This window comes from Ictalurus furcatus, chromosome 22 (assembly GCF_023375685.1).
Source record: "Ictalurus furcatus strain D&B chromosome 22, Billie_1.0, whole genome shotgun sequence".
NCBI lineage: Eukaryota > Metazoa > Chordata > Actinopteri > Siluriformes > Ictaluridae > Ictalurus > Ictalurus furcatus.
In genome coordinates, this window is record NC_071276.1 from 7676448 (window position 1) to 7692722 (window position 16275).

At 41.5% G+C, this 16275-nt stretch overlaps 2 protein-coding genes across 2 annotated transcripts in view; one reads left to right on the plus strand and one right to left on the minus strand.

The window, feature by feature from the left end:
- Nucleotides 1-11142, plus strand: part of mctp1a (multiple C2 domains, transmembrane 1a) — a 171045-nt gene extending 159903 nt beyond the window's left edge. Inside the window, exon 21 of the mRNA XM_053653996.1 lies at nucleotides 10472-11142. Coding sequence (XP_053509971.1) covers nucleotides 10472-10492 — 21 coding nt within the window. The 3' untranslated portion in view covers nucleotides 10493-11142. The remainder of the gene's footprint in view (nucleotides 1-10471) is intronic.
- Nucleotides 1-16275, minus strand: part of slf1 (SMC5-SMC6 complex localization factor 1) — a 45739-nt gene that overhangs the window by 2522 nt on the left and 26942 nt on the right. The window contains exons 17-18 of the mRNA XM_053653993.1: nucleotides 13854-13946; nucleotides 11512-11694 (exon numbers count right to left, since the gene is read on the minus strand). Coding sequence (XP_053509968.1) covers nucleotides 11512-11694; nucleotides 13854-13946 — 276 coding nt within the window. The remainder of the gene's footprint in view (nucleotides 1-11511; nucleotides 11695-13853; nucleotides 13947-16275) is intronic.

Genomic DNA, 16275 nt, shown 5'->3' on the forward strand with positions numbered 1-16275 from the left:
ACACACGCACACATACAAAACGATCTGCCTGCCACTTGTTCCTCTAGGCTACTGCTTCACACTCCATGGCAAACTAGTTGTGACAACGAAACGATGGCTAGTCCGATCAAGCCACACACTGACATTGACCTAATCGAGCAGTTTGCTACAGTGTCGTTTCACACACTGCATATCTGTCACTTCGTATAAAACGAACACCAACGCACAGCCTTTCAGAGCACCACTAATAGTGCCCTGATAAGCTTTTTATTAAGTGCAAGATATTGCTGATCCTTGTGTGTTCTCATACACAACATGATTCCGAAGATGACTCATTCATTCAGGTTCATCATTCCAGTTCACGTTAACGCTACAGTATGTTCGATTTTTTTTTTTGCTGTTGCACAAAGGGTCCAGTGCAAATAGTCCGAGTCGATGATGAATAGTTCTGTTTTTTTTTTTGTTTTTTTTTAACTAAACTACAAATGAGAAGTTTGGACATGGGTGTTCATAGCTACATTTGTATCATTTTCTAAATCAATAAATAAAGAAAAAACGTGCTTTTCATCCGGATTCACCTAGGAGACTTTTCTTAAACCTTCTAAACAAGCCAAGCTCCCGACTACTTGTTAGCGGAAACAATTTCAATTGAAGTAAAAGAAACTACTTTTTACGTTTTAAATAAAGTGATCTCGATTTTTTTTTTTTTGTTTTTTTTAAAAATTACATTAGTCTTGGAAGCAAATATCAAGCCTTTAATCAGTACGTCTTTAAGAAAATGAAAAATATATATTTAATCTCATGTGTTCTTGCTTGCTGTGTATATCTGCCTATTGAGCTACTATTAATTAGCTTTCTCTTTCAGACAGACATGGGAGCACAAAGTAGGGCTTGATCAGACCACATCAAGTGTAGCCTCTTTCTCTGCTTTCAGTCACTGTATTTCTAAAGAAAACTGTACTTGATGGCACTTGACTCCTAAACCCATTTGTGAACTTGGCAGCAGCACTACGGCAATCCTGCGAGTGAAAATGTTGACGTTTCAAAGAATTGCCGCTGTCAAAATCCAATATGATGGGGGGGGTTTTTTGTGCACGCGAGAAAAAGACCAGGTTTTCAGTCACAAATGACTGCGCCAGGTGAGGATCCAACGACCTGGTAAACGAACATCTCTATTATTTCTCCTCGGCAATTGATTACTTTAAAAGTGCAGGCGTAATGGTAGATGTTTGTGTTCGAGCTCCCTGGTGACGTGCACGCTGACAGGTCATCTCCATACACCATTCAATTCAGAGTGTCTGAGCAATTAGTAAAGCTGTGCAGAGAAAGACGGAAAAACACGGAAGGAGAAGAATAAGGCCAAAATGTTACCTTTCTAGTGCGAAGAGTTACATCAAAACAGAGTTTCTTGATGTCTTGAAGAAACATTTTGAAAAAAAAAGGGGGGGGGGGGGGTTGGGTATAAATGGTTGAAAGAAGATTGTCTTAGCAGTAAGAATTAGATGTAAACCGGGTTGCTAAAAATTGCATTTATACAAGAATAGCTCAGAACACGATCATCAAGGAGTAAGGTGTAAGTCAGAACGACAGCATATATATATATATAGATATATATATATATATATAGATATGTAAATAAAAGTCGCAGGATTTGGTTTTGCATTTGAAACTAGTCCAATTATTGATTCAGACAGTTATATGCTTTCAATTTTTTGTCCCAAAACTTCAAACTCCAGAGTAGCTGGCATCCTGAGAACGAGAACAGAATGCGAACACACGTTACACACGTTATAGTATTTAAAAAATAATAATAAATTCTATAATCAACTACTAATATACTATATACACACTATAGTTTGCTGATACTAGTTCACGAAGGAGTTGTCTCTTAGATGAATTGACTCTTGGACGATTCCCTCCCCCCCCATTTACTATTCTTAAATTCTCTTAATCAGTGCAACCGTGCACGAAATGCATCCAGTAAAATAGTGTAAGGATTTAGAGCCACCTGTCGTTAGACTGGGAAGAAGTGTTTTGTTTAAATGGTCGACTGCAATGGTGTACGTTTCTGTAGTGCATTGGTGAAGTGAATACCAGGATAAATGGACAGCGATCGTCTTCGAAGATTCCTCCTCAGGCGTGATGATATGAATGCAGGACTGTATTCGTCAGTGCGAATGTGTCGCACCTTGTGATCTTTACATTTATTTAAAGAGGCAGGTTTCCCTGGCAGAGTGGAAGGGGAATACCCCAATTTTATTTTATTTTATTTTTTTACACTCGGCAGAGTTTTACAGGACCAATGGACTCGAAGTCAATTTGCAATTCATCTGAATTACTTTCAAAGCAAGTCGGTTTAGGTTGACTGAAGAAGAGCATGTAGTTTGCATCTTTCTGTTTTGTGGAGAGTATGTTTATTGCTTCTTTGGAAGGGTAGATCATAGCCCCAGATGCAAAGCATGCAAAGATGCAAAAACGTGGTTAAACGGCCATACGTAGTGTTTTCATCGCGACTGCAATTCATCTAATCAGCAGCAGAGGCCTCATTTAAAGGGTTTAATGTGTAAGTCTGTCATCTGGAACATTTCTGAGCATTTCTGCTTGAGGTAAACAGAAAAGCACCGGCTTTCTAAACACAAATCAGGGTCACACTTTTCACACCAGCGAAGTGATCCAAACAACCTGCTGCCACGTTTGCTGGGATTTTAATAAGAGAAAATGGTGGCATCTGAGAAAAATCTTTCGATATTACTGTTTCCTGCAAGACCTTGCACGTGTTAGCCAAGAGAGACAGCTTTTCGTAGCAGCAGAACAATAAATTAACACTTGCTACTAAGTTAAGGCCACTAGAAGAGGAGCTGCTGGAGATTAGCTAATGAAAATGATGCACCAGCTGCTCTGTCTGCTCTTTTTTTTTTTCTTCTCGTATTATAAACTAGAAAAAAAGTTTTCATAGTACATTAACTACTGCATTAGCGTTGACTGGCTCTGGCAATAGGCTCAGTAACAAGCTGTGTAAATAAACTGTAAGGGTTAAAAAACAAAAACAAAAAAACACCTTACCACAAAACTACTGTATGTTCACAACCATTAAATGATGCAGCTTTAAGAGACTTAGTCCACTTCTGAGTAGATGTACCTTATGAATTGGATCCTATGAAACCCAAAAAATTGTAGAAGTAGGCTTTTTTTTTTTTTTTTTTTTTTTTTAAAACAGTCTCATGCTGAACAAGACTCGAGTGGTGCATTTACAACCTTCTATAACGTACTTTTCCCTGGTCAGGTCATGTGTTTATAAATTAGATTGTAAATGAGAACCAATGGAGTTTACTAGAAAACATCATGGGCAGGTACAAACAAAAGTAGTGGGCAGGATTGGTCAGAATTCTTGCAGGAGCAGGCGGAAGTGACAAATAAAATAAATAAACAAATGAATAAATAAATAAAATAAAATCCCAGACTTCCACCGCTCCTTCAGAACGCTGGATCCGACGGTTCGATCCGACTCGGCACATTTCTTTACAATGGTGGATTTGTCTGTCAAATCTTTTTGTAGGATCTCTTCATGAATAAAGTATTATAATCCATTTTCCAAATGAAAAGTTTAACAACAACAACAACAAAAAGAAAATAATACCCATCTTTTCCTTATAAGCACTGTTTCCAGCCAAACAGAAATGAAGGAAAAATGGATCCATATTCTTGCAAAAACAATCAGACAGACCCTAACGCACAAGTAGCTGTAATGTATGAGCTCTGCGCTGAAGCCTTATTTAAAGTGGGAGATAAAAATGAACTGACATTGAGCATTTAGGAAAGTAATTACAGTCTACATCCTTGGAACTTCCAGCATGCCTGAATACGAGAAAGAAAAAAGCATACGAGCTTTTCATATTCGCTCGTCTCGATGACACGACACTCGCTTCTGTTTACTTTCCCATGGTGTCCCGTATCAAACCGATCGGCTCAGAGAGAGAGAGAGAGAGATGCTCCCTACCGCCGCCATGTCAAAGCATCTGACAGGCCGAAACCCGGAATGTGACAAAAGCTGAGGCGCGTGCACCTTCCCAAACAAGCACACAAAGCATTCGCTGATAAATGCAAGCTACGTGCAGGCCTCCCTCCCCCAGGACAATGGTATGAGCCGTTGCCTATTCTTCACAACAGCCCATGAAATCCACATCTGTCAGTGCACGCATGCACACACATACACATGATTGGCCTGGATTTAGTAAGATATTGGCTCATGCATCACGGAGAGTGATTGAAGTGAGCCCAGGTATTGGCTTACTGTGGCAAAAACTGTGCTTGGCAGATAAATAAAACACCTGGAGGATTAGATGTGAATGTCTGTAATTACGCTCCGTATGCCGGGCACTTTCTCATACACACATACAGAGTGGAACAGGAGCAGAAGAATTCCTGCCCAGTGTTTGTGCTTTTGCCACTTGAGGAACTTGCATGCAAACACACACACACACACACACACACACACACACACACACACACACACACACACACACACACAAAACCAGTAAGCAGCCTCTTGGCCTTTAGAGGGCAGGCAAAGACTAGAAATAGAGAAGAGTCGGAATGGGGAGGAGGGGAGAAAAGAACAAGAGTGTGTGTGTGTGTGTGTGTGTGTGTGTGCAGAGAGCGTACATGACTGTGAGAATGAGACAGTCAGACGTCATCTCTCTACAGTCTGGATGTACTGCTTGCACATTGTAACAAGGTAAAAGCCAGAGCAGTAATCTGGCACAGAACATAAGAACATGAACTGCTAGCATCAGTGTGTCATATTATGAACATGATGCACACACACACACACACACACACACACACACACACACACACAAAAAAACACACAAAAACAAGTGTGTGCACAGTCATGTTTTACTGAACTAACCCACACTGACCATGACAACAACCCAGACACATACAGATAAAGAACTGGTGTTACAGCACAGTCAGGGTTTGTTTGTTTTTTGATGCATGTCATACAAAAACACACGTGCGCACGCACACACGTGTGCACGCACGCACACACACACACACACACACACACACACACAATTACATAATTATTAATGCAGCTAATTAATGCTAACCCAAAAACTAAGCCTGCTTTAAATCTCACCCTAACCCTAATTAAATCTAACCCGAACCCTAACCTCAGTAACCAGAAGTAAACCTTTTGACTGTTTTAGTTTAGGTTTAATTAATGAATAATTTTTTTTGTGTCGTCGTGCTGCTGTTGGACCCTTGAGCAAGGCGATTAACAGTGTGTTACCCAGAGTCTCTTCTCTCAACTGATCAAAAGCCTCATGAGCAACATGAGTAAGATTCGACACTTAACCGCCGAATGTTTCCCACCTTTTCGGCCACGGTACACGCTACCGGATCGATATCGTACTCGGCTGGAAGTACAGTTCCAGGTTTTGTTCCAGTAACCAGTACGCAGGTTTCCATTCAAAGGATTTTATGTGGGGGGGGAAAAAAAAAGCTTTATTTTAGTGAAATATTTCCCAATGCAGGAAACTAAGTACTGTTATATCCTGTCTCAATTTGGATACAATCATCAACCCAATAAATAAATGTAAACCTAGAGTATTTAGAATATTTGACAAATATTAACAAATCGTTTGATTTTAGTGAATCATTTTCTTGATGCGTGAAATACACGGAAGTACAGTGGAAATGTTTTAATTCGATTCAGTTTTATTTGTATAGAAATAAACATATTTAGGATATAAATTTGAATCCCTAGATATTTATTTTATCCCTAACGAGCGAGCCGGAGGTGACGGTGGTGAGGAAAAACTCCCTGAGACGACATGAGGAAGAAACCTTGAGAGGAACCAGACTCGAAAGGGAACCCGTCCTCGTCTGGGCGACACCGGATACTGCGATTATAATTAAATCCCTTCCTTAACTGTGTTCTACATGGACAAATAGTGCAGTTGTGCAAGCAGGAAATTCATTAGTTTTCACATCAAGTCTGTTTTGTTAAACTGTTCGTGGCAATTGCAGTCCTAAAGTGATCATATGAATTGTGGTCCAAAGCCATCTTCATGGTTTTTAAGTGGTACCGTACTCGGTAATCTCAATGATCTTCAGGCTGTCCATGTGGGGCCATCCTCAGCCGCAGAGATTGACATCCAAAATAAAATCTGAAAACATTTTTACACTGTAATTCTGCATAAAATGTTACCACTGGAAAAAAAGAGCATGGCAGCAGGACATGTTCATTTTAGTGAATAATGCAACTTCTATATTGGAAAGGAAACTACGTCGCAATAAAAGAGCTGTTTGTAATTACTTGTGCTCAATCATTTCTGTGCCATTCTCGTCGAAAACGTTATTAACCATGGAGACGATATGAAACTTACTCAAACGAATCAGTGGTGTGTATATTAGGTCTGGCCTGCCCTTTTTCCTGTCAGTAATGGGGGAAAAAGTATTAAGGCAGGTATAGGTGGAAATGTATCTGTTAAATGTATTATTTTTTTTTTAAACAAAAAGCTCATTTGATGGGGAATTTGTAGCTCGTGGTTAAGGCACGAGACTGCTGATGGGAAGGCCGTGCGTTCTAATCCCAGCACCACCATCCTTGAGCACGACCCATAACCCTGAGCTGCAGAGTCGTATAAATGAGATTCAGTAAATGTAAAAATGTCCTTTCACTTCTGTTTGTTTATAACAAAGATTTGTTGATCACACCCTACACTTACAAAAGAAAAATAAGCCCTAATGACTGTAGTATATAATGAATTTCAGTTCACCGTTATATTAATAGATATCCGACTTATTCGCAAAAAAACGAATCTAGCGAATCTCGACAGTAATTTGTCATTGGTGACGTGAGCTCTGGCTTTTCCACTAATCAAACAGCACTTGCTGCTCCGCTTTCACAAGGACCCCCACAGTCTGTTCAAAAGCTGGCCCTGAACCCACAGCACCCTGAGCCATGCCAGCCGTCTCTCATTCAAGCCCTGCATTCACTGCCATTGCATCTCCATTAAGATGCGGGAGCCATAGCAGCCGCGTGAAGGCTCTTTCACTGGCCTCTCCTCCTCCTGGCTAACTCCACCACTGTTTGGATCCGAGCTGCTGCGGTTGGCGTGTCGCGCTCCATTCCAATCAGGAAGGACTTGCTCATTGTACAAAATTCAAAACTTACGTCTTAAAAAGCAGACAGCTGGTTGTGCTCTGTGTGTGTGTGTGTGTGTGTGTGTGTATATCATTATATATATATATATATATATATATATATATATATATATATATACACACACACATACACACACACGTATACATATATACACACAGGCAGATAGACAGACAGATGAATAGACAGATTGATAGACAGCTAGAGACAGATTGATAGACAGACAGATAGACAGACAGATAGACAGACAGATAGAGACAGATCGATAGACAGATCGATAGACAGACATATCGATAGACAGCTAGATTTCAATAGACAGACAGACAGATCGATCGATAGACAGATAGATAGACAGATAGATAGATAGACAGACAGATAGACAGACAGCTAGATAGACAGATAGATAGATTGATAGACAGACAGCTAGATAGACAGATAGACAGATAGATAGCTCTAGGGCTAGAGTGCTATTCTGAACCTGTAGCTGAACCCGTGTCCTCCAGCAGGAATGATTATTTCACCAGGAGGATGCTGCACTTGAGAGAGAGCTGTGTTTGGGGCGCTGGAACAGTTGACCTGCTTGGCCTAGATGAAAGCAACTATAGGCATGAGCAAGGTGAAAGCGTGCTGCCTGCCTGCATAGCTAAGGAGGACAGAGGGAATAAGTACCGAACACAGCAAGGAGGTTATGATCAAACCCACATGTAGTGCTGACAGTACATTTCAGAGGGAGTGGGGGATGGGGTGGTCATACAAATACACAACAAATGTCTGGTATAACAGACAAAACACTACAACTTTGTTTAGAGAAGCAGCTCAAATTGAACTTCTTGGCATAGCCGATCCCAATACAAAAGAGCTTGAGCAGAAAAAACAAACAAACACACAAACTGATTTTTATTTCCAATAAAGCCTAAGCCACATTTGTATGTGGTTTTAAATCTAATTAAAATTTCCTATAAAGATCTCTCAGACTGGTCAAATTTAATGTGTTTTCCATCATTCGCTTAATAATGTTTCTTGATGTTAGCAATTTGCAGAAAGCACAACTTCATGGACGAGAGCCAGCATCAAGGCAGGTGGGGGTGGGGGGGACACGAAGGCCTGAAGTGATGGTATAGCTCCTTCTTTTGTTGGAAAATTCACCTTTTCCCCCTCGTGTCTCCACTGAATACGTTCAGAATGCGGACAGTGAAAATCTCCACAGCGGTAGCTAGCTACGCAGATCCTACTGTGCTAGCCAAGTAACTCCTGCTTACCTTTTCAATCAAAACTTTATTAAATAAATTCAACATCCATTCCATAGAATCAAATATATTTACATCATATATTCAATGTGCACAAATCATAGATACATAGACAAAAATCACACAGAATCTTATGCAAAAACGTACAGAATTTATCCCACATTTCTACAGTTAAACATAAACCATAGTCTCTAATCTTAATAAATCAAAAATGTCCTCAATAGCAACAATACAGATTATATAACACATCAAAGTCAATATCACAGAATCAGAGGTCGTCTCAAAGCTGCGAAAGGGCACGCAATTAACATCGGAGATTTCAAAAACAAGCTCTTCACAAGCAAAAGAGACGACCTCAACAAGTCCAACCTAAACCTAACCAGACGTGCAAAATGTTAACTCGGCAATCATCAATGAACCAACGTGCCGAACACACCACCGATAACTTTCACGTCACTGCAATAGAACTAGTCTAGAAATGCGAGAAAACTCAATTACAGTCCAATAAAATAAAATCAACGTTTTTTTTTTTTTTTCCAGCATCTTTTTTTTTTTTCCATACACGGCCACAAAATTTGTGGCACCAAAACATCGCAGTACGATTTCGAATGGCCCATCCATTTGAGCACTATAAAATAAGCTTCAGTCAACACTGCATTTCCACAGCAATGTCCTGCAGCAGAATGACAAGCAGCACAAAGTCAAGCTCAGTATGCGTATGAATGCGCGTGTCATGGGTACTCAAGTAGCTGTCTGCTTCCTAGACACATCACACTTCTAATTTTCCCCAAACATCCTCCTCTGACCTCTTTTCACTCGCTTCTATTGGGCCAATCTCCGTCGGCTTGGAGAAGAAAAAAAAACACATTCTCACCGGGACCAAACAATCCCAATCTAATTTACTTTTTGAGGCCAGAATATGTACATGTGTTAATGGGAGAGCGGAATCAAATTAACTATAATTAGTCGGAGCAGAGGAGAGCGGCGAGTGGTGTCGGGGCGTGTGGGAAAGACAGAGCTTGCCTCATCCACCCCCCCCCCACCCCCCCAACCTCATGCTTTAACAGTCATCGAGCCATCCACGCAGAATGTATACATGTCGCATGCGATTTAAAGCTTTCGCAATTCAAAAAGGACAATGCGATGCTCATTTCTCATGTTCTCTGGCATTAACAATATGAAACGATTTATTACTCTACATCGAGTGCTCATTAAAAATAGCAAGTTCAGGAGTATTTTACAGAGCTTCAAGCTGAACTGAGTGAGAAGGACTGAAGATGCGCCATACGAGGCGGTACTCTATAAAGCAGGTCTAGATTTAGACGTCCTCGTCTCATTTATTATCTTATGTAATGCGCGGTAGTCCACCACTGCTCCATTACCTGTAATGGACTTAACTGCAGTGGAAAATGTGTATTCACTGGCATCCTTCACTACAGCAGGAATGACACGGTTCTCCCTCCACCCCCCCCCACCCCCCGAATCTCTGTGCTACATGAAAAGACGCCTCCATCTTCCAATATCAATAAGCGCTGCCGCGATTCTCATAGGAGTTCGAGCGAGAACGTGCACGCTGAAATACTGAGTCACAGTAATATCAAATAATATTCTAATATGCCTATGTACAGAGAATAGCTCACATATATAATGCTCATAGAAGAGGAAAGAGATTGGGCAGTTAGCATATGAAAGCGTACACTTGGGGATACGAGCGAGTGCTTCTGAAATTCAAGTCTTAGAAGGGCTTTGGATCTAAAGACTGGGTTTTGATGTGTGTGTATATGTGCTGGTTTTGCGCATGAGTAAGCGATGTGCGCTAGGGCGGGGCGATATGACGAAACGATATTAACACGGAGATAAATGATGGCGCTTCTACAACGCTGACCAACATGTATACCCTCACCAGTCACTTTATTAGGAACATCTTTACTGTTCATTCAGGCAACTGTCCATAAGGTCAATCATGTGGCAGAAAATATGATATTTTTTTTGTTTCTTCTTCTCCTTAGAAACGTCTAGACTTCTGGGATTATTACGCACAATAATCTCGGTGTTTACGCCGGTATTTCTGCAGGTGGAAGCGCCTTGCTGGTGAGAGAGGTCAGAGGAGAATGGCCGGACAGGTTCGAGCTGACAGGAAGGCTACAGTTAATCAAATAACAACTCTTAATCACACATGGTGAGCAGAAAAGCATCTCAGAATGCTGAACATCTAACACCCTGAGGCGCTACAACAGCAGAACACCACATCGGGTCACACTCGTGTCAGCCAAGAACAGGAATCTGAGGCTACAGTGTGCGCAGGCTCACCGAAACGGGACATTTGAAGATTAGAAAAAGAACCAGTAATACCCTGTGGAACTTTCTGGCAAGCTTTCTATCGGAATGTGACTCGAGTAAGCTATGGATCTATCAAAAACAACAATGTCTTTCCCAAATCAGAGAACTATTTTTTTATAGAGGACAACAACCACCTAATAAAATTTTACTAGATTTCTCAGGTTTGTTACATTCCAAAAAGATCTACTATGACGCTGGGATGCAGCGCTGCTACGACTCAAAACGGTGTCCTTTTATTTTATTAAACTGCACGCATGATTTTCCAGGAAGATTTTCATTTAAAAACAATGAACATCATTCACTGACTAAAAAAAAAAAAACACCAAAGAACAATGAACATACAAGTTTTTATGTGTGTATATATAATTTTTTAAATAAAATGATTTTTTGAGACCCCAGCAGAGATATGCGGCCCTATGTGTGTGTGTGTGTGTGTTTTATGGAAAAAATATATTTCTTTTCTGAATTTCAGGCTAGAAATGTGGTTTCATTTTGAAGCTCTGTAAGGCTTTGTTCATGTCAGGGAACAAAAAACAAAAAACAAAAAATGATGTACCTCATTTTTGCATCTGCATTTGTATCTGTTCAGAAAACATCATCTGTTCAATCCGAATAATGTGTAACTAATTTGGTGTGTATAATGTGTATGTATATGTGTGTGTGTGCACCAACCTACATAGCACAGCAGCATCTTGGTGGAGTGTGTGTATGCGTGCATGTGTGTGCAAGGCACAGTGGTATTTTTGTGAACGGTGTGTGCATGTGTGTACTAACCGGCATGGCGCAGCAGCATCTTGGCGATGTGTGTGTGCTGGTTAAGCAGGGCGTCGTGCAGCGGACTCACTCCTTCTACCTGGCTGTCCAGCTGCAGGCCAGGGCAGTGCTGCAGTAGAGCCCTCACACACTCTCCGCTGCCATGGTTACATGCTTCATGAAGGGGAGTCCAGCCTGCATGGTCTACACAGGTGTTAAACAGCATCTCAATTTAGGAGGGTGATGATAAAACAACTTTGTACCCCCGCCCAATGAACTGATTCATATGATATCAAATCATTGATATATACAGCATGGTTCAGAAACTGCTGATCTTGGATTGATCTATTGAGCAACAGCTCTGTGGGCAGAAACGCCAGGACCAGGCGATGTTCATCCAATCTGTCCAGTCTCTGTGAGCCTGTTCCCACTGTAGCATCAGATTCCTTTGACTGACTTTCCGGAGCAGAACCCGATATGGTCATCTGAAGTTGTAACCCATCTGCCTTCGACATGTTTGCATTCTGGGATGCTTTTCCGCTCACCACGGCTGTAAACAGTGGTTACTTTAAAATCACGCTAGCCTTCATCAGCTTGAACTCATTGTCCTCCGATGTCTCTCATCGACTAGACGTTTCTGCCTGCAGAACTGCCGCTCACTGGAAGTTTTAGGTTATTTTTCACTTGGCCTGTAGCTGCATGATTTTACGGCACATGACTCTCTGAATGATCAAGTGTACATGTGTTCTTAATAAAGTGACCGGTGAGTATATTTACTGTATATAACAACATTTCCATTAGTAGCGGTAAAGTTTGGATTTGGCACATGCCATGCTGAAAGTATTATTTTGCATAGCGCAGCAAAAATGAATCCTGGTTAACACAAAGCTTCTGAGATATTTTGTCTTCTCCATTCTTTTCTTCATTCTTATTTACAGTGCCTTGCAAAAGTATTCACCCCCGCCCTATTTTGTTGCATTACAACCTGTAATTTAAACGGATTTTCATTTGGATTTCATGTAATGGACATACAAGTGAAGTGAAACGAAAACAAATACATTTCAAAACAGAAAAGTGGTACATGCATATGTGTTCACCCCCTTTGTTATGAAACCCCTAAAGAAGATCTGGTGCAACCAATTACATTCAGAATTCACATAATTAGTTAGCACCATTAAAATCCATAATTTAAAAAAATGAAAAGAATATGGCATGCCAAGAAAAAACTCGCCCACCAAAACTCATGGGCTGCAGAGCTCCACAGCGGAGACTGGTGTAGCTGTCCACTTTAAGCCGTACACTCCACAGAGCTGGGCTTTACGGAAAAGCGGCCAGAAAAAAGCCATTGCTTAAAGGAAAAAAAGCAAACACATTTGCTTTTTGCCAAAAGGCATGTGGGAGACTCCCCAAACATATGGAAGAAGGTACTCTGTTCAGATGAGATTAAAATTTAGCTTTTTGGCCATCAAGGAAAACGCTATGTCTGGCGCAAACCCATCACCCTGAGAACAAATTCCCCACAGTGAAGCATGGTGGTGGCAACATCATGCTGTGGGAATGATTTTCCATCGGCAGGGACTGGGAAACTGGTCAGAACTGAAGGAATGATGGATGGCTCTAAATACAGGGAAAATCTTGAGGGAAACCTGTTCCAGTCTGCCAGAGATTTGAGACTGGGACGGAGGTACACCTTCCAGCAGGACAATGACCCTAAAGCAACACTCGAGTGCTTTAAGGGGAGACATTTAAATATCTTGGAATGCCCTAGTCAAAGCCCAGACCTCGATCCAATTGAGAATCTGTGGTATGATTTAAAGATTGCTGTACACCAGCGGAACTCATCCAACCTGAAGCAGCTGGAACAGTTTTGCCTTGATCAATGGGCAAAAATCCCAGTGGCTAGATGTGCCAAGCTTATAGAGATGTACCCCAAGAGCCTTGCAGCTGTAATTGCTGCAAAGGTGGCTCTACAAAGTATTGACTTGGGGGGGTGTGGGGAGGTTGGGTGGACAGAATTTTTTTTGTGTCTTATTTCTTGTTTGTTTCAAAATAAAAAAAAATATTTTGCATCTTCAAAGTAGTAGGCATGTTGTGCTAATCAAATGATACAACCCCCCAAGAAACCCATATTAATTCCACATTGCAAGGCAACAAAATAGGAAAAACGCCGAGGGGGTGAATACTTCTGCAAGGCACTGCAAAACAACAACAACAGCATTTTGACACACTAAAGAACAAGAGGTCAGAAAATCAAAATACTGACATGTTAAAGTTAGACCTGTGACGTACACCTCTCTCTCATTCTGTAAAAAGGGCTACGCAGGATGGGAAGGGTCTAAGGGAGGAGAGACAGGGAGACCTACCTTTAACGTTGGCATCCACTCCAGGCATTCTGAGGATCTGCAGCACTGTCTCCACCTGGTTTCTCCTGCAGGCTCGATGCAGAAGTGTCTCCCCTACATTTAATTCGAGGAAAGAGAGAAAGAGAGAGAGGAATTCATTGTTCTATACTAGGGTGTGCCCTCCTCATCGGCTCCACTGCATCCTAAATGCCAGGACCGCAACCCGAAAGAGAGTCTAAATTCCCACAATTTCTACACGCATACACAAAATATTACAGCTGAACTGAAAATGACCTCAATTTTCTAGATGAGAAAATCTCTGATGAGGTGAACTCATCCTTTTCCTCTTTCCACTCCCCCTCACTATTAGCTCATGCGCACTACAGACTCTATCTTGCACCCCGACGTTTGAGTGTGGGAAAAGACGCTTCCTTCCTGTCCGCATTGTTGAGGTGCTGCAGGTTACGGTACGCAGCTCATGCACGAAGCCTGCAACAGGACTTTTCCACACATGCCGGCTTCAGGAACTCCGCTGGGAATCGCAAATGGACTCACGTGACATGACAGTACAACATCACCGACCTCCAGAGGCTTTTTATTTACATTTTCTTTTTGGCTAGTCCCCCCCCCCCCCCTCCCACCATCTCTTCCTTCTCTGATACAATATGAATGAAGAATATATTAGAGGCTGTGCTGTGCCCCTTTTTCATGTATGGCTGAACTTCACAAGAAAGTTAAAGGCCAAGCATGAGTGCCTCTGTGGCTGCCAGCATATTATGCCAGTGCAAAGCTGCTAATAAATGCTTTACTAGCTCTCGCCAGGGTGCCTGCCTCTCTGCAGCCTTGGCTGGCTTGATAAAACCCAGCAAAGGGCGGAAAGGAAGAAAAGCAGACACTGCCCTTTCTTCTGGATGGAGGTTTAATAAAAAATATTTTTTTAAAAAAAAAAAAGAAAGGAAAAGAGATGCTGCAACCCCTTTAACATCAAGACGTTTTTGCGATTCAAGAGGCGTCTTTCAAGACGGATCAAACACCAAATGAGCTTTTATGGGAATGACCAAATGTGGCTATTGTTGGGGTAGCATCTATGTAGAGTGTGTGTAGAGTGGATTGGTTGGGGGTGGGTGGGGGGGGGGGGGAGAGGGTTGGGGGGAGAAGGTGGTCTGCTTGATGTGCACCGAACACCAGCTGTTAAATAAAGTGGCAGTGCCAGCGCAGACATCAGCCCACGCTGAAGCCTTTTTTTCGCAATGGAGTCCTCGAATCAGACCACAGGAAACAAAAGTCACGAATCCTGGTGGTGTTCGCGTCGGCACCGACGATGGTTCGTACTCAATGGACGCTTTCAAAATGTTACAATAACCTGCAGACCGGCGCGTTTAGTCCGATGGAAGCATGTATTTGAATTTCAAAAAGCCAAAATAATTGCAGTTGATCTCTTCACAGAACTGTCTATTAAAAATGGCGGTTCCAGTAGAAAAGTGCAGCCAAAAGCCAACCAGCCAAATGTGTGAAAATGATTTCTCAAACGGCTTACAGGAGAAAAAGAGAGAGAGAGAAAAAAAAACCCAAGCTAATTAGCACTAGATTCTAAAGAAATGAAACAAACAGAAGGCAATAAAACTATGACTTAATGAGTAGCTTGGCATCTCGGCTGGTCTGGGCTTGCACTGGTCCTTTTTCTCCACCTAATAGGCTCTAAAACGCAGTGATTAAACGTTCCTTAACTCCCAGTGTGTACACATCCTCACAAATGCCAGGCCCAATCTTCGCCCAGTTAAATCATTTTAATGGCTCCAATTTGGACACAACGCCTCCATTATAAGGATAATTGCATACTCAGCATTTACAAGCATGGAAAGGATAAATCTGTCCTGTCCTTTTCTATAAATTCCCCAGCTAGCCGACATTTCGCTCTTAAGTAGAGATGTCAAATGTGTGTGGGGTGCGTTTTTTGTTCTTGTTTCTGGAGCACTATTTGCTTGAATGAGGTGTGGCGTTGGGCATGATGGCTCAGATAGAAGTAGGTAATGATTTAAAGGAAGCCATTTGTCGGCATAGGGTTATAGTGTGTTCTTGTGCAATTACAGTGTATTTAAAGGAAGCCATTTGTCGGCATAGGGTTATAGTGTGTTCTTGAGCAATTACAGCATATTTTCGACATAAAAATGTCAATTCAAAGCAACGTTGTGAAATTATTAGGGAATTTGGGTCTTGGTGAAACGATGGAGAAGTACAACAGTTTTAGGATCACGCCTGGGGGGGAATACTGTTACGCCAAAAAGTAGTTATGTTAAAATGGTTAAATTGTGTTTTATTTGAAAATGCCTTGTAAGTCTTTGCAATGAAGTGTTTTTTTTGTGCCAAATGCACTACAAATGTCCAATGAGAAGTAAATCTGACATATTTATTGACATTCTGCATATTTGGGCTACAAAAATAG